Source organism: Berghia stephanieae, chromosome 1, assembly GCF_034508935.2.
Source record: "Berghia stephanieae isolate SIO BIC M18660-M18661 chromosome 1, UCSD_Bste_1.3, whole genome shotgun sequence".
Lineage (NCBI taxonomy): Eukaryota > Metazoa > Mollusca > Gastropoda > Nudibranchia > Aeolidiidae > Berghia > Berghia stephanieae.
Genome location: NC_088360.1, coordinates 41,397,826 through 41,423,336, shown reverse-complemented (window position 1 = coordinate 41,423,336; position 25,511 = coordinate 41,397,826). Strand labels below are relative to the sequence as shown.

General features: G+C 33.3%; 1 protein-coding gene across 3 annotated transcripts in view; it reads left to right on the top strand.

The window, feature by feature from the left end:
* LOC144974796 (ATP-binding cassette sub-family C member 5-like) overlaps positions 1-23,932 on the top strand; it is a 122,597-nt gene extending 98,665 nt beyond the window's left edge. For all 3 annotated transcript variants that reach the window (XM_078918082.1, XM_078918073.1, XM_078918092.1), the window contains exons 17-31: positions 630-702; positions 1,307-1,510; positions 2,092-2,404; positions 4,935-5,125; positions 6,426-6,575; positions 10,437-10,566; positions 11,765-12,047; positions 13,398-13,584; positions 14,816-14,905; positions 15,919-16,132; positions 17,182-17,341; positions 18,523-18,601; positions 18,877-18,990; positions 19,868-20,032; positions 22,419-23,932. In XM_078918082.1, the coding sequence (XP_078774208.1) occupies positions 630-702; positions 1,307-1,510; positions 2,092-2,404; positions 4,935-5,125; positions 6,426-6,575; positions 10,437-10,566; positions 11,765-12,047; positions 13,398-13,584; positions 14,816-14,905; positions 15,919-16,132; positions 17,182-17,341; positions 18,523-18,601; positions 18,877-18,990; positions 19,868-20,032; positions 22,419-22,511 (2,446 nt within the window). In that variant the 3' untranslated portion in view covers positions 22,512-23,932. The remainder of the gene's footprint in view (positions 1-629; positions 703-1,306; positions 1,511-2,091; positions 2,405-4,934; positions 5,126-6,425; positions 6,576-10,436; positions 10,567-11,764; positions 12,048-13,397; positions 13,585-14,815; positions 14,906-15,918; positions 16,133-17,181; positions 17,342-18,522; positions 18,602-18,876; positions 18,991-19,867; positions 20,033-22,418) is intronic.
* Positions 23,933-25,511: the final 1,579 nt, after the last annotated feature.

Here is a 25,511-nt window from a genome sequence, read left to right as displayed (position 1 = left end):
CAATAGCAATTGCTTGCTATCCTTTGGATAGGATGCTAGTCTATCGCAAAATTACTTGTTTGCCATATTCTTTTGTGTTTGACTTTTAGACAGCAAGTTTATAAAGCATCTTGGAATTTATTTCTTGTTGATACATTCAAGTCTGATAGGGTTAATATCATCAGAATATGATAACTCAGTTGGATTGGATGATTGTTTTCTGTAGTGTTAGACATTCATCTTGCAAGTCATGTGATTAAATTACTGTTAGCAGGAAAGGTAAATATTGGGTGAATCACTAATTCATTAGAATGGTAGATAAATATAAAAAATAAATCAAGAGTAACGAGCTGATTTTATGAATTAGGATTATAAAACTTTGGCTGTTTTGATACGTTTATTTTTTTCATTTCTAATGCTTTAGATTAGGCAGTTTTATAATCTATTTTCGCTTGTCTCTCCTGTTTATGTTTTTGCCCTGGAAAATATTTTATTGAGTTATAAAACGACTTGAATAATTAGTAGATATGTAGATACTTCATATTGAATTTTGACCACCAATTGATTTTGTAACACATATGTATGTTTATTTTTTTTTGTTTGTTTTTCTTTTTGTTTGTTTAACATTACTTAATGTTACTGTATTTCAGGTACAAAGAAATTCTAGAGGCGTGTGCATTAATGGAGGATTTGAAATATTTACCTGCTGGGGACATGACAGAGGTTAAAGTTCAACCTTTATTAATTTTTTGTTTCTACCCCCTTTCAATGTCGTATGTTTTTTTCAGCTCTTTCACATAATAATGAATATTGTATCTGGCTCAATTTTATGTTGTAGACCCTGAGGTGCTCTAGCATTATGTTAGTAGGAAGTAAAAATTACCCCATACATTTTACCCATTCGTGAGAGGCAGACGTATAGTTTAGGGATCTCTCTGGTTCAAAATTGCCTTGACTTTGTCCATAAATGTCGTAAAGCATTAAAAAGTCATCACTTTTTACATTAAATGTTGTTTTTGGAACAGAATTGTTCCATTTCGCGATTTAGTTTGGCCATATTCGATTTTGTTTTTCTCTCCAGATCTGGCTAGTACACACACACACACACACACACACACACAAAAAAAAAAATAAAAAAAATAAAGGAAAATACTCGGTTAGTTATATGTGTGATTAATGACAACAGTGTAATCATGAGGCATGTCTGTCTTGAAAGCAGAGAGGTTGTGATTCAAGCTTCTTTGATCACTCTTTCTTTGTACTTTTTGTCAATTTTAATGCTGGAATCTTAAGGCGTGATTTTTTCAAAACTTCTTGCAATTTCCAGGTGGGAGAGAGAGGTGCCACTTTAAGTGGTGGTCAAAAACAGAGAATCTCACTCGCCAGGGCTGTATACAGCAGTAGTCCTATCATTTTGCTTGATGATCCACTGTCTGCTGTAGATGTTCATGTGGGACAACATATATTTCAGCATTGTATAATGGGGTTGCTGAAGGGACGGGCTGTGGTCTTTGCCACGCAACAATTAGAGGTACGCTATTGTTACACTCATTTATTTGATATAATCACTTATTCTGACATTGCTGTTTAAAGATAATTAAAAAGTTTCAATATATATTTTTATGCCTGTATTGTGAATTTTCCAATTTAGTTTTTACAAAAACAATTACATGACAACAATTAATAATATTATTATGAGCCTTTTAATGCTGAAACTGAATTACTACCAAAATCTGATGTTTTTACTAAGAGAGCAATTTGATGACATCAGCAAACCAATTTCTGGGCACGTACGTAGTATGTTGAGTCAATCCAACATTATCTTTACCAATTTGCAGATCTAATTTTGGATGAGCCATTGCCATTGTTAAGTCAGTAGGCTTTAGATTTGAATGTCTTTAGTTGGAGATACTATATTTTTATCATGTGATCTTTGAGTCTGAAATGCCTTTCTCATATTGTCCTCTCATAGTAAATGGACTTTAGAATAATTTCAAATCTGTTGGAAGGAGGCTAATCTAAAAATGACTGGGAATCTAATTATTGCTACTATTATTTTTTTAATGGAAAAATTAAGTTTTGTTCCCTGCCTTTGATTTATTTTCCTTCCAGTATTTAAAAGACTGTGATGAGATTGTGATAATGTGTGATGGATCGTTATTAGAAAAAGGCTCTTACAGCAGTCTCATGTCAAGCGATAATGGAGAAGTATTATCACTGTTGGCAATGCTCGATAGAGGGAAAGATACAAAGAAAAGTGAGACAGAAATTGATGGTGATGAAGATGAAAGGAATGAAGGAGGAAAAGAAGAATCATCAGAAGACACAGGAGGTGGTTTAGAGTCAGGGGACAGTAAGATACAAAACCATAAAAATGTGAAAGATGTGGAGTTTGTGCAGTCTAAGGAGCCCGAGGATGAAAGCGGTAAGAAATATTGATTATCTTTTATTTAAGAACCACTATCATTCTAATATGTATTTTGCCCAGAACCAAACTACGTTAAATTGCACCGACTTAGTAAAATTGAAAGTATATAAAAAGTCGAATATGAATGCATTAGTCACAGTATTCTCTTTTAAAATGCATGAGAACACTTATTGAGTTTAATTATGAAATTTTCTGATGGATTTTATTAAAACTTGAATAGATTGTTCAGATTGTTGGAATTATTTTCTGTTCTTTGAATAAACAGCTGGTTTAAAAGTTTGCTTATTATTGTAATGTAAGAATCAAATAGAATGGAGAAATTTTTAAATAGAATTTTCAAATAGTTTTTATGGTCTGATTCAAACTACCAAAGTTAGAAAATGCAGAAGATTTAGGTAAAACTATGATAAAAATTCCTCTAGGTACGCATTGCTCTAATGAGATGAAATGAGCTTAGTATTTGAGTGGATTTACATTTGTCTACATCTGTTTTCACGCACAGTTGTTATTCAGTTGCTATGGGCGAATGTTGTTAAATTTTTTATGAATAAATAAATGAAATTGACAGAAAGAACTTTCCTTGTGTTGACAGCTATGCTCAATATTCTACCTCCTGAAAATAATCCCAAATGTTTTTATTGAGATGCTGTAAAGTTGTTATTTATGTCGGCAAAACTTAAAGCATGGAAAATATCAAAGAAATTGGCCATTTCTAAACAAAGTAAATGATCCATAATTTATATTTAAGATTATTAGGCCTGTTGAAACCTAAAACTGCACATGATTAACAACAATTCGTAACAGGTTAGAATCCACAATAAGGACTATTTATATGGTAGTGGCTAGCGCTATTTGGTCAGACTTCACTTTCTCTCAGTCAAGAGAGAACTAGATCATGGATTCGACGTTATTGTGATATTTGTGTGGTGTTCTGGCAAAACCCAGCGGATGTAGGAAAAATTCCAATCACATATTATTACGTTTTCAAATAGAAACACTTTTCTTTTACAAATATAATTTAAATTTTGTAATTTTCCTAATTAGGACCGAAGTTATTCACATTTCAAGGAATGGGGGCAAAAATTTTAAACCAGATAAAATGGCTTTTAAAGACAAGACATACATGTTTACTACCCATTGTTTGAAATACTGTTACACTATCATCACAACAGCACTTGCACACCACATTCATACCCAAAAATAAGCCCTTCTGTAAAACAAACCAAAGATTTTGACTTGATTCCCCCCCCCCCCCCACCCCCTTTTTTTCCCCCTTCTTGCCTACGTGACGTCATAATTTAGGAGGAGGAGGTTCACGTGCAACATCATTCTTGCAAGCCAATTGCTCTATCAGTACTGATAATTATTATGTTGTTTTTGTGATTTTAGTTTTAAGACTATTTGATATCTTATCCTGCAAATTATGATATAAAATTGAAAGAAAGATGGTATAGTCGCATGATTTTATGTATCGACACAATAATTCACACAGGACAGTAACTGGAACGTTGGACTATTACTTATCGTGTTACCCATTGTTTGTAGCTATGCATAGTCATTATATTGATTCAATGGTATCTTAATTCATGTGCACTGACTTGCATTCCAAAGAATGAAAAATTACAAAAAGAATGATATGTGTAATATATTGAGGTTTGGTTAAAATTTCGGGTCTCAGCACTAATTGAAATCCTCCAACATTATGGCAAATTTTAGGTCAATTTTGAAGGTATTTTGCTGCGATAGACTCAGAAAAATTTTAATTAAACTATCTGCAAGATTAATATTGTAAAATATTTTTCTGAGAATGTAGTTGGATGGATCATATAAAGGATGAAGTGAAACAATGAAAATAATGCGTATTATGATTTTTCACCTTTATTCGCTCGCATCTAAAAAACTAACTCATGCAACATTCGACAGGTTTTCCCAAATCAGCACACATTTGTTTTCCTCCAGCTTACCTAGTTTCTCTCTATGACTACAACTACGACTATTGCTGCTGCAGCTTTTATTTCTACAAACTGCTTTGAATACCAGTCTTCATTATCTTGATGATGAGGTGATGCTTGGTGACGATGATGATAATGACAATGATGGTGATGGTGGTGATGATGATGATGATGATGATGATGATATTAATGATGGTATTATCATCATTCTCATCATCTCCTCCTCCTCCTCCTCCTCCTCATCATCCATCTCATTCATATCATTATTATTATATATTATTATTATTTATTATTATTATTATATTATTATGATATTATTATTATTATATTATTATTATTATTATTATTATTATTATTATTATTATTATTATTATTATTTATTATTATTATCATTATTATTTTCATTATTATTAATATCACCATCATCATCAGTGTTATAATTTAAAAGATATTATTTCAGTATAACATATATACCAGTAGTAAAGCTCTTGATCCAGTAAGTTTATTGGAAGAAAAAGAAAATTTAAAAGATAAATTATGGTAATATTTACGCATTTGTTTATCTTTATTGTTAGACCTGGCGCGGCTGATCAGAGAGGAGGAGATGGAGGAAGGTCCCATCACTTTATCCACTATCCAGTATTATGTTGGGTGTGCTGGAGGTTATATCAAAATGGCCATTATACTTTTCTGCTTCTGTCTGCCCGTAGCAGGGGTCACAACGGCCAACTGGTTCCTCTACTACTGGCTGAAACAAGGGGGTGGGGTGAGTTGTGATATTTGTGTTGCTGGTGGCAGTGATTGTTGTCTATGTTGTAGTTGTCATGGTATTACTGTGCTTACTTTTTCAAGTGTTTAGGGATTTTGATGGGCTGTCTAGATTACATAATGTGAGGAAGTATGGGATAAGAGGATAGTACAAACCCTAGTGGGAGATGCAGTAAAGCAGTCCGTCAGAGCTATGAGACCCATCGAGCTAGAGTTTTTCTCAATTTCTAAGCATGAAATGGATAATAGCAATAAGACGTTAGTATTTTGCAAAGATCTGCAAGATCTAACACCCAGCTACCTAGTCACTGCTAGGTGGACAGGGGAGTTGGAAAAATTTCTTGACTATACCGGAAAAAATTCTCGACTTCACTGGGAATCAATCTCGTTCCTTTTTCATGTTAAGCGAATGCTCTACCAACTGAGCTTATAATTGTTATCGTAGATTCTCCAAATAGCGCGATTCTGCTGTAAGTGGGAGATTTCTCTCTGGAAATATTGGTCTTATTAAACTGCCGGCATTTGCTTCATAATCGAGCTTGGGACATATTTCTAGCGCAGTTTAAAAGTGCTATTCTTCTTTCTAAAAATATAAAATTTGTTTGATTAGTGTTGCTAGAAATATAGGTTATATAGGTTAAATTTATTCACAAGTGGTATCAAAATAAAAAAAGATTATTCTTTTGGTTTAACTTTCAATTGTGTTTGCGGTATATAAGCTCTTAAAATTATTTTAGAAAAATGAAATCCAAGACAAAAACTTTTTTATTATTTATAGCCTCGAAAGTTGTATCAAATGATATCTTGTCTTTTCTTTTATTTTGTGTCAAAATTTGAGTCAGATCCGTTGTTTGGTGTAATTCATGTTGTTGACTAACCGAATGCTCCAAATTTGAAATCCTTCATATGAACTCAGTCTGTAAAAGTTGTGTCGCTAGCAACACCCTATTCCATAGAAATTCAAAGTTTAGAGTTTGATGACATAAAAATGTTATTATGTTATTTTTTATTTAAAATCTACTTGTTTGTTAGCACTGATTACAAGCTTCAAGTTTGGGATTTGAAAACTGGGTTTTGGCCCATTTGTAACGAGACCAAAAAGTCCAAAGTTCAAAGTTGTATAACTTTTCAACTAACTGCCTTTACATGTTTGTTGTGTTATCAAAAGTCTTAGAATTATAAATACTTTCCATACCAGATATATGCTGAATGTATGATTTTAAAAATTGGTTTGGAGTAGCTAATTATTGTTGTTATTATAATTATTATTGTTTTTATGTGTATATTTATTATTCCAGGATGCAACATTTGTAACACCTGATAATATGACAGTGACCAGTTGGCGTGTCGTGGACCACCCAGATAGAACCACCTATCTCCTGGTCTATGCTGCATTCATTCCAATACTCATCATATTGCTAGTCATTCGAGCCATCTGTCTTACCAAGGTAAACCCGGGGTCTTCTCTCAATTACAGAGTTGCCTACTTGAAATTAAAAAAAAACAAACAAATTTTTCCTATTAAAAGTCAGGCCTGCAATTATTCCAACTTTTCAATTTCTAGAACAGTTGTTTAATCTGACGGTTTAGTACAGAAGGTATAGTATAGTCATTTTGATACCTGAAATGTTTCAACATGATTTGTTGATATTTAACCCTCTCGTGTTCAGATTATTTTTGGGGGAGTAGATAATGAGTTCCCTATATGGCCATGTCAATCATGTAGACATCCTTTGATGATATAAGCCTACTCTTTGATATCTGTAGTCGCCTTTTCGTTTTCTACGGTCACTCATGGCTAAACTCCGCCCAGAAACGATTTCATAGGTCCGTCCATCACCAAATTTCAAACTTTTGTTCTCGTGAGTTCTTAAGTTTTTGACCGAAGAACGATTGGCTACTGAGCATCTTGACCCTTCAACGATTGGTCGTTCTGGCAGCTCACGTGTCAACAGCCGTCAACAATGAATTGAATCATCGTTTAGGCAGTGGAAGACGGCCATGAAATAGTTGCGTCACATCGCCACGTTGTTGAATAAATTATCCAGGCATGGTTGATAGGTAAAAAAGCCAAATTATGTTCTAGTTACATTTGAAACAAACAAAGTATATCACTGATCTCGTCTCATTGAGATATAAAGAATGATATAAAAATCAAGAAAATCGGCCGATAAATAAAAAAGTTGCTAAAAAAAGCTAAAATAAACAAAAGCAATTTTTAAAATCAAATTTATTCGTAAAACAGTTGGTTTTCAACCGATTTTTATGAAACAAAGACCAATGTACTTATTTTTTCAAGCTGATTTCAGCAATGTGACTTTCAAATTCCTCAGAATTATATTTTTTACTTTTAGATTTTAGCTTTTAGGCCTACTCAATAAGGTGTTATATTCCTTGCATAACAATAGCGTAATACATCGACGGGGAGAAGCGTCTTTGTTTCGGCCAGCTGGATAGATAGCATGTGATTGGTCGAAGACTTTGAGACGCTTGATTCACGATTCTACACGAACGGACCCCGGCGGTCTATCAAAGAGGTGTAACAAATTTATTTACCAACTATTTTTCTTGGTCCTAAAATTACAAAGTAATAATTTCGCATCAGAAAAAATAACTCTGAAGTTCCTATCTCTTTATTACAATAAAATTGATACCACGAATGACAAAATCGACCCACAAATAAGGGAGTTATAAATTATTCATACTATTTTTAAAAGTTTACAATAATTGTCTTCAAAGTCATTTTTCATCACCAAAGTCGTAATTTTTTACCGATTTTTACCAAACAAAGTGCAATGTCAATGATTTTCACCCGCAAATAAAATAGGATTTAAATCGCAATTTCTGAAACGTATTTTCTTTTCTGTCGGCAAATTTATAAAAATCAAAGCTGAAAACACCCTGCGGCAGTGACAGGGCCTGTCATTTCCTTCACAACGATTGGATTTTACTTACGGAGGCCAGTCTTGACTACCCCACCCATGAATATTATGCCAGTGTCGGTTTTTGTCGGGTTGAATCTTAAAGAGTTAACTGAGCAAGAATTTATCATTTACTCGAACTTGCTGTCCTAATTCCACCTCCCCTGTGCTTCTTTTTTTTTCTTTTTAAATTTCTTCTTCTTCTTCTAGGTTCCATGCCTGGTCCAGGCTTCGGATACTGCATGAATTATCTCTCTCCATTCCTCCCTGTCTCTTGCTTTTTCAAACAGCTCTTGTATTGTTAGGTTGGTGAAGCCCTTCAGTTGGTCTATGAGTGTTTTTCTTTGTCTCCCCCGGGCGCGTTTACCAGGTATTTTTCCACAACTTGCCAGGCATTCATTCTTATCTTTTCCTTACTATGTGTCCGAAAAAGGATAGTTGTCGATCCGCTATTAAGGGCATTAGTTTCCTTTGTTGGTATGTTTGTTTTAGCACTTCTTCGTTCGTTTTGTGTGCAGTATACGATATTCTCTGCATCCTTCTCAAGCACCACATTTCAAAAGCTTCAATGTTCTTTTGTGTTTCTGCATTTGTAGTCCAGCTTTCGCATCCGTATGACAAGATTGCCACACGTAGCACTTCAAGACTCGGAATCTAATCCCGAACGACATCTGTTTGTTTTTCAAAATGTTTCCCAGGTCCATGAAGGCCTGTTTGGCTTGAGTTATTCTTGCTCGTATGTCTCGGTTACATCTTCCATCTGTTGTCACTATTGAACCTAGGTATTTAAAACTTTCTACGTTGGTAAGTTGCTCACCGTGAATCGTTATATTGCAGGTGTTGTTGTTTTCGGGGTTTTTCTGTATTACCATTTTAAATTTAAAAATGTGAAAAACAATAAAAAATTAAACAATAATAGCAAAGTAAAATGTATTGTTTTATCATTTTTATTAAATTGTTTAATTTGAAGGCTTAAATGTCATAGATTAGCAGTTTCCTCGTCACAAAATCTGAAAGAAGATATAAAAAAAGCCACTCGAATCATGTCCGACATACTGTCCCAATCTGGTACAGTACCCGCGGGATTGTAGCCTGCCGAATTCCAGCATGCTCTGTAATACGGCACACTGGTTCTGGGTGGCTGAATTTTATCTATGTATAATACTCTTTTTTTAAACTCTTGTTTCATCATTTATATTTTCTAGGATAGATTACTGTAACTCGCTTCTTCATAACAATCTAAACCATCTCCTTCACAAATTGCAGTGCATCCAAAATCATTCTGCTAGGATCATTCTAAGAAAAAGGGCAAGAGATCATATTACACTCATGTTATTGTCACTTCACCGGCTACCTGTTGCATTAAGACTCAAATACAAAATTGCTGTTCTTTGCTTTAAATCTTTCCAAAAAACTGCTTCATATTTATGCAACCTTATTTCATTGTACTCTCTTTCCAGAACTTTAAGATCTAGTGATCATCTCCGATTAACTGTTCCCAAAAAATGCTCCAAAAAGTTTTCTGATAGGTCATTTTCTCATGCTGCCCCTTCTATTTGGAACTCTCTTCCAATTTCCTAAAGAAAATGCAATACAAAAGCTACTTTTAAGACAAATATTATGACTTATTTTGTTAGGAAGTATTTGATAGATCAAAATCAGTTTCCGTTTATGGATTCTTTTTCATAATATGAACATCTTAAGCATATTTTGTGTATGACCTGTTATTGTAGCTTTTATGTTTATATTGAAAGGCGCCTCGAGCGGCTATGTTGTCTTGTGGTATGACACTCGCTTTCAGATCGGAAGGTCCTGGGTTCGAGCTTCGCTTTGCGAATAGTTGAGTCCTTGGAAAAGGCTCTTTATTCACATTTCTCTCACTGTACTCTGGTGTAAAATGAGTACCTGGCTGTTAATAGCATTGTCTCTGTCCGAAAAAATTATAATATCGCCTAACAGGCGCCATGTCCTGTCCTTTATGTTAATTGTTGCTGTTGGCCAGGGACCCCTTGTAAATCGCTTTGGCTTCTCCAGAGAGTGTGCTAGAATCCATCGATTGCAATATCATTTATCTGAAGTTGGAATTAAAATGTAAAATTATAAACTATAGTTAAATTATCCTTTCATTTCAGATAACTTATGAAGTTTTAAGAATTAAAAAAAGATAATTCAATTTTGCATTTCGGATCATTTTGACAATGAACTAAATTTTGACATCTAGTTTACCTTGCATATCATATATGAAAAATATTTTCCTACTTTCTCTTTATAGTCAGTGCATTTGCATTGATATTCTGCATTACTTCCAATTTAAAAGTCACGTTCACCAGGAACTGCCGATTTCAATCATTTCAATTATATATATGGTTAATATGTTGCTTGTTTCAGACCACTCTGTGTGCATCCAGTAATTTGCATGGCAAGGCATTTGTTCGGATATTGCATTGTCCTTCCTCCTTTTTTGACTCCACCCCAGTGGGTCGCATCATTAACAGGTTCTCTGCTGATTTAGATGAAAGTGAGTTGAAATCTCAGAGAGGAAATAAAAATTTGAATCTTTATCAACCGTCTTTCTCAGATTATGGAATTTTGGGGATCTCTGAAATATATTTTACATTTAAAAAATGCATACTGAATATTCTTCAGGTTGTCATGAACTATAAAAAAAAAGATATTTTAAAACTTTGCATTTCACATATATCAAATCTGTAATTTGTCTTACATCTTGGTTAAAATAATTGAAGCCTTGATCTTAGACTTCCACTCAAATATGAATATTCTTTATTTGTTATTAAAAACTTTTTTTTTATTATTGAAATATATTCTTATAAATTACCGCGAATTGAGGTAATGCAATTTTGCTTGGAATAGAGTAGATGATAATGTCATTAAAATTAAAACAAACAAAATGCCTGTTGTCTCAAAAAGATACATTCGTGCTGTTTTGTCTTGTATAAAGAAACTGATGTTATCTTTCTTTGTTGTAAATGTTATAGCATATAAATAATCAGTTGGATTTTATTAGAATGGTAGCTTTTCTTTTGGAATGCTGTACAGGTGTCATTGTTTTCAAGTAAAATAATAGAAAATGAAAATAACAGAATGTACCGTTAACATTTCATCTCAAACCATTCTCAAAGCATTTTTTCTTTCTGAATATGACCTATTAATCTCATTCACCTTTGTTATTTATAGCATTATTCACTGAGAGCACTTATCCATTCACCATTATCATGAACGAGCACAAGTGAATTGTCTGTCTTGAATGTACATGTGACAAAGTGACTTCATCTCATCAACTATTTCTTATCCATAGAATATGTATTAATATAATAATGATAATAATAATAATATTAATGATAATAATAATAATAATAATAATAATAATAATAAATAATAATAATAATAATAATAATAATAATAATAATAATAATAATAATAATATAATAATAATAATAATAATAATAATAATAATAATAATAATAAAATAATAATAATAATAATAATAATAATAATAATAATAATAATATAATGATGATGATGATGATGATGATGACAACGACGACGACGACGACGACGACGATGATGATGATGATGATGAAGATGATGATGATGATGATGATTGTAATCATGATAATATCTATTTTTAAAAAAAATCTAATTATTATTGAATGTGACTCATCATTTTATTTTGTTATTTTATTCTTATCCATAAGTTGACATGAGACTTCCAATGAATCTTGAAATCTTCCTCACTAACTGCCTACAAGTGATTGCAGTGGTAGCCATGATCATCTATGTGTCACCTTACTTTGCCCTGGCCTCTGTGCCTCTGGGTGTGTTCTTCTATTTCCTCATGCACATATTTCATTCTTGCATTCATGAGCTGAAAAACCTGGACAATGTGACTCGGTCTCCTGTACTCAGTCACATGGGAGCAACAGTTCAGGGGCTGGCTACAGTACACGCCTATAATAGAATGCAGGCATTTGTCACAAGGTAGGAGTCTGAATGCGAAGCAATTATCATGTTTTTTGGGGTTTTTTTTTTTCGTTTTAAGCTCTAGGGGTCTAATGGAATTCCCTTTTTTAAATTGAACCACCACTACACAATATTAGCTGTTAGCAGGGGAAGGGAGCCAATTAAACCTTTGATGACGGGGTTCCATTTTACCCAAACAATACCACATACTATAGCATTTACACCAAGAGAGCAGTACATGCAATGTGACTCCGATTAACACTGCTTCTGATCTCTTGATGAAAACTGTCAGGCTTGCTGTAAATCCACAGAAGTAATCAGAAACAAAATATCGTTTAAAAGCAAATGAATCTTAAAATATAAGGGTTGAATATGAAAAATAATAATAATGCTAAATGGGAATTAACCACCTGAATGTAAAATGTCATCCCTTCAATCGTGAAAAATGCTTTATATTTAGATGTCAAGTTGCTTTATTTAAAGATAAGGAAAAAGATTTTAAGGATTTTTTTTTACATATAAAGATGAAATCCCCCCCCACCCCTCCCCCCGCACATTTGCAGATACAAATAGATGGAAGAAATGTTTTTAATTCTGAAACTCTGGCTTTTGGTGGAATTTGTTTCTGCTTAATTCATGTTGATGTAAAATCTTTCTCTGCTCTTTGTCAAAAAAAAAACAAATCTTTGTATGGGCATGTTATTAAAAACAAATAAAAGTAAACCATTCCCCCCCCCCCCCTCCCCCAACCAAAAAAAAAAAAAGTCAAGATTATTGACTTGACTTAGATGCCTTTCGCGTCTCGACCGAAAGATCGGGTCGCCTTGGCTGTTTCCAGTATTTCCTGTGTGAGGTTTCTCCAATATTGCCGGTCCTCTGCTAGGGTTCTCAGATTTTCAAGGTCCCCTGCCGTGATGAGACTAATGCTTTGTCCAAGTGTTGTGAGGTTTTTGTTTAGGATCACAGGGAGTGTTGTGATCGGTCTTCCTCTGAAAAGGTTCCCGTGTTTTTGGAAGTATCCCGACATGGCTTGGTTAGCTGGTATGTTTTTGTCCCTGCGTAGTATGTGACCGAAAAGTTGCCATCGTTGTTGTAAAATGTCAAGGGAGATTGGTCTTTCTTTTGTGATCTTATAGAGTGATTCATTTGAGATCTTTTTTGGGTATTTGATGTCCAGTACCCTTCTTAGCTGTGTGCGATGGAAGGCATCCAGATGTTCTTCTTCGGATTTTGTCAACGCCCAGGTGCCGCAGTTATACAGAAGTACCGGTTTTACAAGATCTCCATCATCAAGATTATTGGTACTTCAAAATTCAAATTGATTTATTAATAGATTCTTTTCTTAAACCTTATGACATTCTCTATCAGGCACTGCCAGCTTCTTAACACCAATGCTGTGGCCGTGTTCTTGTTCTTTGCGGCCAACCGTTGGTTAGCCTTCTGGTTGGACATAATTAGTGCCATCATCATCTTCATCACTGGCCTTCTGATCCTTCTGACCTTTGACCTCATGAACCCAGGTCTTGCTGGCCTTGCCTTGTCATTTGCTATTCAGGTAAGTGATTATGAAGTTTCAAAGTTTATTTAATCTTAGGCTTTCGCCAATAATTCATACAATTTGATGACAACATACAACCATGAACCATTAATGATATTTTTAAAGTTTTTTTTTTTTGTATCATCTTAATTGGGCGGTCGTGGGGCTACTGGTTGGGTCCTGCTAAATTATTGTCCTTTTCTCTTTGACTTTTTGTATTGTCCTGGAATCAGGTGATATTAACCAGGCTTTGACTGTAAATCTCTCTGTCGGGAGAAATTGATACGAGTGTGTGAGATGATGTTTAATTCCCTGTAAATCATCTGAGTGATTGTCTTAGTATTAGGGGCTATCTAATTTTCTCTTTTGCTCATACCATTGTCTGTGGGAGACCTTCTTTCCTTACATGCTGAATCAGAAATGACCTTACCATAGGTGAGAATTTAGCGGTTTCCCGCTGAAATGAAATCAAAGTCCTGCTTAAAACCCGCAATTTTCACTGATGATAATGATAGTATTCCGCGGATCACTTCTTATGGCATATTTTGACACCTGTGCTCAGTTGCATGAAATTTGGCGACACTCCCTTTTCATGACATCGTCTGGACAGACTGGCGCCGAATGTCGGACTCCTGGAGATCTTGAATGCGTATGGTATGGTCCTAAGGGAAGGGAGTGGTGCAAATGGGTCTAGATTATTTTATTTTCTCTGTAGCTGTAGTATAATAGTACAATTGATGATCTTATTATAGGTCTGTACCATCACTACAGTTACCACCACCACATCCTCATAACTACTACCACTACTACAGCCATCACCACCCCATTATCCCTACTACCACTTTTGTTTATAAGGATCATGTGATAGTACCAAGAAAAATAAAAGGAAAAAAAATCCTACTTACATAGCTTTATTTATTGCTTTAATCGCAGAAGTTATGAAAGTAAATTTGTATCTATTTGTTCTACATTTTGTTTCTAGATATTGTCTACCAGATGGTACGAGAGTGAATTCATAAAGGATTTGTCTTGTCATTGAGAATTCCAAATGCTTTCTTCCTCTCAACAGCTCGTATGTAGTGTTGTTCACTGTTTTTCAGTTTGCAATTCATTATTTTACTTGATTCTTTAATTTTTCTGTTTAATTTTGCTTTCTTTTTCACGCTACATCCTCCCCACCAGATGGGGAATAGTCACTTCATACCATTATTTTTATAATAATTTTTCTACTCTTTTCCAACCAAATCAGATGTCAGGCCTCTTCCAATTTACCACACGTTTGGCTGTTGAGACGGAAGCGAGATTTGCCTCAGTTGAAAGGATACAAGAATATGCTACAGTAAGTCTGGCATGATTTGATGTAACACTTAACTCTTTCAGCGCTGAGGCTATATATGCATTTCCATCACAAATTGGCTGACATCTGATTGAGGCAGCATGAGAATGACAAGCTAAGACAAAAATCTCAATTAAAATACCCCCCTAGGGCCAAATGAATGTTATGATGAAAGAAATGATACCATTGAATCAATTTATAGTACTTATGTTGAAAGTAGGATTGGATTACATTATTGTTTTTGCCTTTCAAGACCGGCCGCACTGTGCGGCCATTGGCCAGTAGAACAGATTCTGCTCTACGCTAACTGCACAGTTGTCGTTTAAATAGAAAAGACCAGGTTCCAATCTTTAGACTACGGCCAGGACACTATCGCATGAAACACCACATGCACAAGATTTTCAAAATAGGAGAAACAGGCACGTGTGATTGTGGTGAAGGAGAAGAAGACGCCCACCATATACTCCAGACCTGCCCAAAGTGTGCAGCATCAAGAGAGGGTTTTTGGCCTGGAACCACACCTCTGCAACTAAACTGTTTGAGCATCTGACAGAGCTGAGGAAGGCAACGGCGTTCTGTCACAACAGAGACATTCTCAAACATGAAGACGATATGGGGGTAAAGGTACGGGGGGGGGGGGGGGGGGGGGGGTATGCAACACTACAATTCCTACATACTGACCTGACCTGCACAATAAATTCAATTTTATCTGAATTTTTGTGTCATTGAAAAATTGCTCTTTGTGATTGTAAAAGACAGATTCTTGCATCATATGTATAATCCTGTGTTACATTACTATTTAAGTGCTTTTTTAAAAGAAGAGTAAAATTGCTGACCATCATAAAGGTTACACTAACCTCAAGGGTTGTCAAAGGGTTTAAAAGATCAGTGTTGAATGAAAGTACGTTTGTGCGGAATTTTTACACCTAGTACTCACAGTTTTAGATTAAGTAAGATATTTGATGTCAAAATTTAGTGTTTTCTTTTATTTAAAAATTATTTTCATGTTATTCCAGACAACAGAGCAAGAATGTTTAGAAGACAATGATTCCACTATTAAAACATCCCCATCGCCACCTTCATCATCCACGTCATGGCCAAGTAAAGGTGAAATACAGATGAAAAACGTCAACCTTCGATATAAACCCGGTTTATCCCTTGCCCTCAGTAATGTCAACTTACACATCAAACCACATGAAACTATTGGAATAGTGGGGCGAACAGGAGCTGGTATGATGCTGTGTTTTCCTTTTATGATTTGATTCACATTATTTTAATAAATTTTATCTTATCACTTATTGTGCCAGGAAAACAAAATTAATAATAATAATAATAATAATAAATAATAAATAATAATAATAATAATAATAATAATAATAATAATAATAATATATAATAATATAATAATAATAATAATAATAATAATAAAATTAAACAACAAATTTTTTTTAAAAAACAGTACGAGAGCTCACGCAATTATTGGTTGTCTTAGATTGTCTCTTTTTACTTTGCACAGGAGTGGGCTTCATGGGCCCTAATTAATTTTATTATCACTACTGCTTCTTTTGGTTTTCATTTTATTACATTTTTAATAGAATTGATTTTCTCGTTATAAAATAAGCTGTACTTCATATCTATCACTGTTGATTGGATTTATTTACAATTCAGTTAAAAAGGCTCATATAGGAAACTCAGATCACTTTCCAATCCATCTACTTCCAACGTGTAAACAAAAGTTAAAAACTGAAAAGCCAGCAACCAAAACACAAAAAGTATGATGATTATATTTTTATAAGATTCCCACATTTATATGCGTATTACATTTGTTAGAGCTATGTAAATCATTGAAACTTTTCCATTTTGTGGACTATAAGGATTTATTATTGTTATTATTATTATTATTTATTATTATTATATTATTATTATTATTATTATTTATTATTATTATTATTATATTATTATTATATTATTAATTATTTTATTATTATTATTATTATTATTTTATTTATATTATTATTATTATTATTATTATTATTATTATTATTATTATTATATTATTATTATTATTATTATTATTATTATTATTATTATTATTATATAATATTAATTAATGATAATAATATAATAATAATAATAATATATATATTATATATATAATATATATAATTAATAATAAATATTAATAATTAATGTATTGTATAATAATTTTTATTATTATTTTTGTATCAAAAAAAATATTATTGTTATATATACTTCAATTTTTAAAATTGTCTTTGCAGGCAAGACATCTCTTAGCACCGTGTTATTCCGTCTGACAAGCATTGAGTCAGGCAGTATCACCATTGACGGAGTGGATATCTCTTCCTTATCCCTTCACCAACTCAGATCAGGCATTTCGATCATTCCACAGGACCCTGTTTTGTTTGCTGGAACCCTGAGGTGAGATTTGATTATGGATTGGATCCAGCAATGGAATGACATGCTGCACGGCAAAAGAGAAATTGAAATCCCAAAATCTTTCAAATTTAAAAAAAAAATTTTTTATACACATGAACCCGAGAATAAAAAAATTACTTGTATGATAGGGAAATGTGTTGATTAATTGATTTGTTGCAGTATTTGCGGAGTCTTTTGAATCTTTTGGATTTGAAACCTTGAACTTTGAGTCATTTGGGAAAAATAAAGTTTTCACTGTTTTTAGTTATGAAATGAAAACCTAGGGGAATACGTTGACATAGCTTGGGGATAATAGGAATAATAGCTGCTGTGATATTCCAGTGTGCTTTAAATGTTAAAAAAAAAATAGTTTTTAAGTCCTTCAGGGTCCATGGAGCTGGAGTTTATCCCAGTTTCTATATCATGAAATGAACAATAGCAATTACTTGCTACCCTTTTGATAGGATGCTAGTCTATCGCAAATGACTTTCTTCAAGATCTAACAGACCCAGCTACCCAATCACTGCTGGACTTGGGTAACAGAAAAAAAAAATCTCAACTGCACCTGGATATCGATCTTAGTCCCTTTGCGCATGAAGTGATTGCTCTACCAACTGAGCTATCGGAATTCTCAGGTGTTTTAATGGATCCATAGTAATGACCATTTGTTGCTTGCATGGTATGAGTTTGTAAGCAGCAGTTGAATACTTAATGGAGGGTTATAGTTATTTCCTCTCTCAATTGTCATGTTTAAGCCATGTTATTCGATATAAAGTTTGAATAGTAGTTGCCATTTTAAAATTCCTTTTGTGATTTAAGATAATGTGTGGCATTATGATGTTCTGGTATAACACTTGCCTTTGGACCCGTGGTTCCTCGTTCAAGTTCTACTCTGAGGAGTGAAAATTTGAGTCTTTGGAAAAGGCTCTTTACTCACATTCTCTCATTCTACTCAGATGTAAATTATGTACTTGGCCTTTGATAGCGTTGTCTCTGTCAAGAAAAAAATTGTAATATTGTCATCATGTCTCATCCTATTTGTTAGGTGCTGCTGTTGGCTTGGGATCCCCTTATAAAGGACTTTGGGCTCGTCTAATGGATGGTGTGCTATATAAATGTTCAAGTTTTTAGATCTTAGTTTATGAGTTGTAATCATTTTCTTCTTTTTCTTTTAATTGATCCAGATATAACCTCGATCCATTCCATCAGTATTCAGATCCAGACATCTGGAGGGTTTTAGAGAAGTGCCATATACACGACTTGGTAAGTGATGGCAAATAAAATTAAATTAGAATAATTTTGGATTGCTCTCTGCTTGTCTCGTCAGTCAGTCTGTTAGAATAATTCAATTTGATACTCTGTGTTTATGGACAGTTTCAGATCTTAAATGAAGCATATTATTATTGTTTTTATTATTATTATTATTATTATTATTATTATTATTATTATTATTATTATTATTATTATTTTATTGTATTATTAAAGAAATTAATGATTACTATTATTACTTTTACTTTTTTTCTATTTATAAAATATAGGTAAGATCTCTAGACTTACAGCTGGAGACTGAAGTGAAAGAAACCGGTGGTAATTTTTCTGTGGGAGAACGGCAGTTGTTATGTTTGTCTAGAGCACTTCTCAGAAATAGCAAGGTACAGACATTCATAATTTTTCATGACTGAAGTCACAATTCTATTTTGTACACAATTAATGATAATTTGCTTAAACCATTTGATATCATATTGAGATTATATATTAACATGTACTGTCTCCGAGCAATCTTGAGAACTTTTAAGATGCACTGTCGACTTTTATTAAAGTACCACATATTTCCATTACGGGGCATAAAAGAGCATAGATGTATGATCTTTATTGACGACCAGAATATATATATAACTTAGAAAATAAGATGACATCACTCAGATACCAGAAGATTGTTTACAAGGTATGTATTCTGTCCTGTGGAAGAATCGTTTGACACTTCCGATGAGATTTGAACCAATTTTATGACATGACACTTTTGTTCTCTATTAAATATGGAAGAAAGTATTTGCAAAAGGCAAGTTCCCTCTTCAATATTCTTAATAATAATAATGATATTGATAATAATAATAAATATAAAATAAAAATGATGATAATAATAATAATAATAATAATAATATAATAATAATAATAATAATAATAATAATAATATAATAATAATAATAATAATACTAATAATAATAATAATAATAATAATATAATAATAATAATAATAATAATAATAATAATAATAATAATAATAATGAGTAGCATTTATATATAGTGCTTTTCCCCATGCAACACAAGCTCTAAGCGCTTTACAATTACAGTTCTACAAGGTAACAAGGACATGTAGAAACAATACGACTGAGAAATTTGATTGGGTGTGATTTTGACCCATGTTGATAAGTAGTTAGTAAAAGGGACAAAAGAAAGCTTTCGGGACAAAGCCATGCTTCCAGTGAGAAGTATTGCTATTTCTTCATTTAATTTATTTTACTTTGGCAGATTCTCATTCTTGACGAGGCGACCACTGCGATAGATCCAGAGACAATCAGTCTAATTCAATCAGCATTGAAAGAGGCATTTTCAGATTGCACAATGTTGATCATAGCACACAGACTGACCAGTATTACAGACTGTGATAGAGTGGTAGTAATGAAGAACGGACAGGTGAGTGCTCGTCTACACCTACCGCTTATACGTGACCAAATTCAGATTGCAGTGGTGCCAACCTAACCTAAAAAATGCATGTTCTTACTCATTTTCATTCATTATACACATTTAGCTGAGGATTGTTTGCATTATTAAATTTCTATTATTTAAACATTTTAACACTCGTGCACTCTTTTAGTGTACTTAAACACTTTAATCTGTTTCTTAATTTGTTTCTTATCCAGAAAGTTCATATATGGAGTTCAATATAATATTATCTGGCTTGGTCATATCAGATTTATATATGGATTCTGGGAGTCGATACTATTTATGTAGTCCTTATACACTAAGTTATTCATTAATTTCTGATTGGGGTCTTTGACCTCTCATCGTGGTCACGCTGTGTCTTCTATCCCCTTGTATTTGTTTTCTGATTTTCTTTCTGGCTTTGTCTTGGAATGGGATTACTTAGTTTTGTCATAGTCCTGGCGGAGCCCTTGACTGGGAGGGAAACAGTCAAATGTATATTTTTAGTTTTGGGAGATGATATTATATTTTCCTTGTAAATCATCTCTCTGTTATGTACTGTTGCATTTATTCTTTTGTTATGACTATATATATATATATATATATATATATATATATATATATATAATATATATAGGTTTGTATACATTTGAGTATATTCCTCTAATTGGGGACCAGTGTTTGTGTCCTGGGTGAGGTTCCTGACCTCCCATAGTGGGCAGGGAGGTACTTGCTAAGTCTTCTGTACCCCTATATCTTTTCCCAATTGCTTTCTGTCTTTGTCTTGGAATGAGATTGCTTTGTCTTGTCCTGACCCTGGCTGGAGTTCTTGGCTTGGAGGAAACAGTCGAATGTATTGTTATAGTTTTGGGAGATGATATTTTTTCCTTGTAAATCATCTTTCTGTTATAAACTGTTATTTTTGTTTATCTTTAACATATGATTTGTAAACATTTGAGTGTATTCTTCTTAGTGGGATTTTGTGCTGGTGTCTGGGTAAGACTTTTAGGTGATCTCAAACTAAGTTCATTGAAAGTGTGCTATGGGAATCTACTTCTGTTCCCTATTTGAACTAATTCCCTTTTGTCTTAATTTTTTTTGGGTACTTTAATTGTAATTCTAAAACTTTTTACTATGCAATTTTCTGTTATGACCTCAAAGTGTGAAACCCTTAAAAACAAAACAAACAAAGTGTTTGTGTCTGGAAAGACTTTTAGGTGATCTCAAGCTAAGTATACTGATTGCGTGCTCTTGGAATCTACATCTGTTCCCTATTGCAACCCTTCCCTTTTGTCTTATTTTTTCTTGTGTGCTTTGAAATTGTAAATCTAGAATCTTTGACTATCCCATTTTCTTTCTTTTTCTGGCGCTGAAATGACCTAAATGTGTCGCAAGCGCAGTAAAACCCTTAAAAACAAAGAAACAATTTATTAATTTAAATATCAATTATAATATTGCTGGTATGGTCTAATTGTCCATTAATATATTTAGGGCTAATTATCGTTTTTGTAGTATTGTAGGCATTTTTTCAAATTCTAACTCAATTTGGCCCATTGTACACATTTTGATGGGCTAGTGTTGGCAGTACTGAGGTTGTTTTCTTTCAGGTTTTTATTTTAAAAAAGAAAAAAAAACCCAGAATACCGGAAGAAATTTTATTTTTGTTTATGCGAGAAACAGATATGACCAATTTCACATCCATTAAAAAATATTTTGAAGTGGCAATTTACAGGAATAAGACTAGAAAGCATGCATTATAAATGATGGGTGCATGGAGGTTTTTTATGAAATCCTGACTTTTTACTCCAAGAATTTAAAGGATTTCTTGTTTGTTACCTATAGCATATCTATGGGCATTTAAAGTGGAAAATGTTAGTTAAATAATTAGATTTGCATATTGCAAATTAAGATTAACACTAAACAAAATATCAATCCAAGAAAACTGAAATCTTTAGGACACCTGAAATAGTATGCCAGAAAAGCTTATATTAGACACAAAACTAATGGCAACCAAAGCAGGGAGAACCAAAGAAAATAACAAATGAATGGCAAGGGAAGACATTAAAAACAAGTATTATTTGTAAAGTAAAAGTAGGAGTTATACACTCACTCTCCATTAAAAGACCTTGGCCTAAATACAATAATTATGAAGTGCCTGTAATGTTTGGGCTCGATAAACATAAGTTTGTGCTTAATAATCCCCATTCAGTTTTTCATTTCTACCTGTTGTGTGACATTTAAAATTTCAGATACAGTAATTATTCAACTTTTGACACATTCATTTACTCCTGAGCTCATGGAAGGAGTATAACAGTTTAGTTTCATATATTGTCGTTGAATGTATATTTTACTTTTTTTTTTATTCATTTGCTTTCAGATAAAAGAGTGCAACACGCCAGCATCTCTTTTGTCAGACCCAGAGTCTAAGTTCAAGGCTATGTACGATGCTGCTCTCTCCTCTCAATCGTGATATGAAAAAAACGTGTGATTTATATAAGTAAAACTTACTCTTAAAAAAGATTAACAGGAAATTGTTTACCCAAAGATGCCTGTGTTTCAGAGTTTAAGAGGATTAATTATAATTGTGATATGAATGGCTGTCAATTGATTTCCAAAAACAGTGTCTGTAGTGATTGCTAACCAGATTATGTTTACCGGTTTTTCATGTGACTGAAATCTCCAGATACAGCTACCGTGATAGAACAAGAAGAGCCATCAGAAGATAAAAGTCTTATACACCTTTGAACAGATGTGAATTGATGTGTATGATACAATGTCAAACAAAGCAAAAAGAAAAATATATGTAAAAGTCATACTATAAAATCAGTTTGGCCCATAAGAGGAGAGCTGATTTTCGGGGGAGAATTTTTTTCTTGTAATTTCTCTCTGCTTTATTTAGCATTGTGCCATACACAGATTTACCTGCACCAGTGTTAGTTCCCAAATCTTTCACTTTGATAATCCTAATTGTCTTACAAGCAAGGAGTTGTACTAGTAAATGCAACCAATTCATTAAAATCTGAAGTGCAATCAGACTGTATAATGTAATTACGGTTTGTTAAATACTGTTCTGTTGTAGGTGAAAAACAAAATGATGATGACAAATTGGTCAATACTAATTAGGACGTTAGGATTTTGTTCACCGACGGTTTGTTAGAGATAGAATTTTATAAATTTTTCTTGATCTGCTAAGACAGATTTCTGACTGTGTTGTTCGCAATTTCGGAATCTGTATTAATCTCCATTTACTAACAGCCATAATTCATTCATGGGCTGAAGTTATAGGATCTAACTAGAAGTGTTATGGTAATGATCTACAAATCACGGTATGAATCAAGTTTTTGGGTATGGTCAGGAGTGAGTGATGGTTTTTATAAAGTTCGCCAAAGGGATAATGCTGGCAAAGGAGTATCAATACTATTATATCAATGTTTTATATTAACAATAGCCTGAAAGTTTAGGCTGGGAAAACGATTAGAGCAATGCCAAAATGGTTACATTACCTCAACGCTACTCGTCTTTTCTTTGTTGGATGACATTTGCATAATTATCAATATAGAATTCCTCAGAAAATATTCAATTGTGACATTCTCAGGTGATTATCACAATCATTATCATCATCGCTGTCATCATCATTATCATCATCGTTCCTCAGAAAATATTATATTATGTAATTTTCACCTCAGGTGATCTCCACCACCACCACCACCACCACCATCATCATCATCATCATCATCATCATCATCATCATCATCATCATCATCATCCCCCTATTGTATTATACTCATTACTATTTGTATTCAGATGTTGTTTATTCCAGCAACTGTGATGAATATCGATTTTAAAAAGAATTGTTGCCAATAAAATGCGTATTTTGAGAAGTTTATATAACCATGTATTTATAGCCATTTTATCAGCCCCCTCTCTCTTCCTTGTGATTATCATTCAACTCAACGAAGTCCACTAATTATCAGGTATATACTTGATTTATTTTTAAAAAAGTGCATACATATTTTGTGCACAATGTGCATATATCACATTGTGCATGAGAGCCAAATTAACACTATTATTTTCTCAAACAATTTTAATGACTCAGTTTCTGTAATGACATTAACAACGATATTACAATATCAATACTGGACTCAGATAATATAATTAGTTTGCTTTCTTCATTTTGTAGTGTATGACATTATCGAAAAGTCATAAAAAATTTATATATTGGTTTTCTGTTTTTATTATTCCCGATGGACTACACAAAGTTGTTTTTTTTTTCCAAAAAGAGTTGTATGATTATTTAATTTATGCCTTTATATTTTTGTTTCCAAAAAACCTAATTAGAGTGCGAATTTCATTTCATAGTATTGGTATGGTATTATTAGAATTATCAACCTTAATATAAAGCCTATTGTTTGCTTTTATTTTTACATTTAAAAAAAAATTGTTTTTGGTTATACCAGAATCAATAAAAAATATCCACCATCTTTATTACACCGACTGGCATTTTCCATAAATATAGCGCCATCATCAGGTGCCTCGCTTGACAGCATGGTGGTTATGGCTCTCCACTCCTCTCTCTCTCTCTCTCTCTCCCTCTCTCTCTCTCTCTCTCTCTCTCTCTCTCTCTCTCTCTCTCTCACTCTCTCACTCTCTCTCTCTCTGATGGTGGCGTTGTTTCCTTCCTTGTCGAACCAAGATGTGAGGTCATCAAAAATCTTTTTCCGTAGTCTTCCAAGGGCTCTCCTTCCACCAATATTGCCTGTAACGCTTAGGTTTTCTAGTCCTTCTCTTCTAAGTACGTGACCCAGGAATTTTGTCTGATATATTCTGATGCAGTTAATGAGTGTTCTTTTGCATGTTGCTTCTTTCAGTACACCAACATTCATTTTCTTTTCAACCCATGAGATATGGATCATTCTTTCTAACTTTTTGATGGCTTCAGCGTTCATTGTCCAGGATTCGCATGTTTACAGTAGGATGGCTCGATATAGCAGCTGAGTAAATATGTTTCATATTGAGGAAGGCTACTTTTGATTGAGCTATTGATCAGGCATATTCCATCTTCTGTAATTATTGTGCCAAGGTATATACATTGTTTTACTTGATGCAAGATGTTTTCATTTATTTTTATTTTGCACAAAGGTTTTACTTTCTTCCGTGATATCACCATAACTTCTGTCTTAGTTTTGTTTAGACTATGCTTTCCATTACAACTTTGTTTTCAGTTATAATTGTAGGTCTTCTGCACTTTCTGTGGTAATAGTTGTGTTGTTGGCATATCTATTATTCTGCCCATTTACCCTTAACCCGGGCATATCCTAGATATTTCTCAATTTGGAGACAACTCACACCCCTGCCTAACTCCTCTTTTAATTGGCTGATAGTCACTTAATTCATTGTTTCCTTTGACTGCTGCTAACTGATCCCAATATAAACTTCTGATTATTCTCTGGTCTTTACCATCAATGTCGAG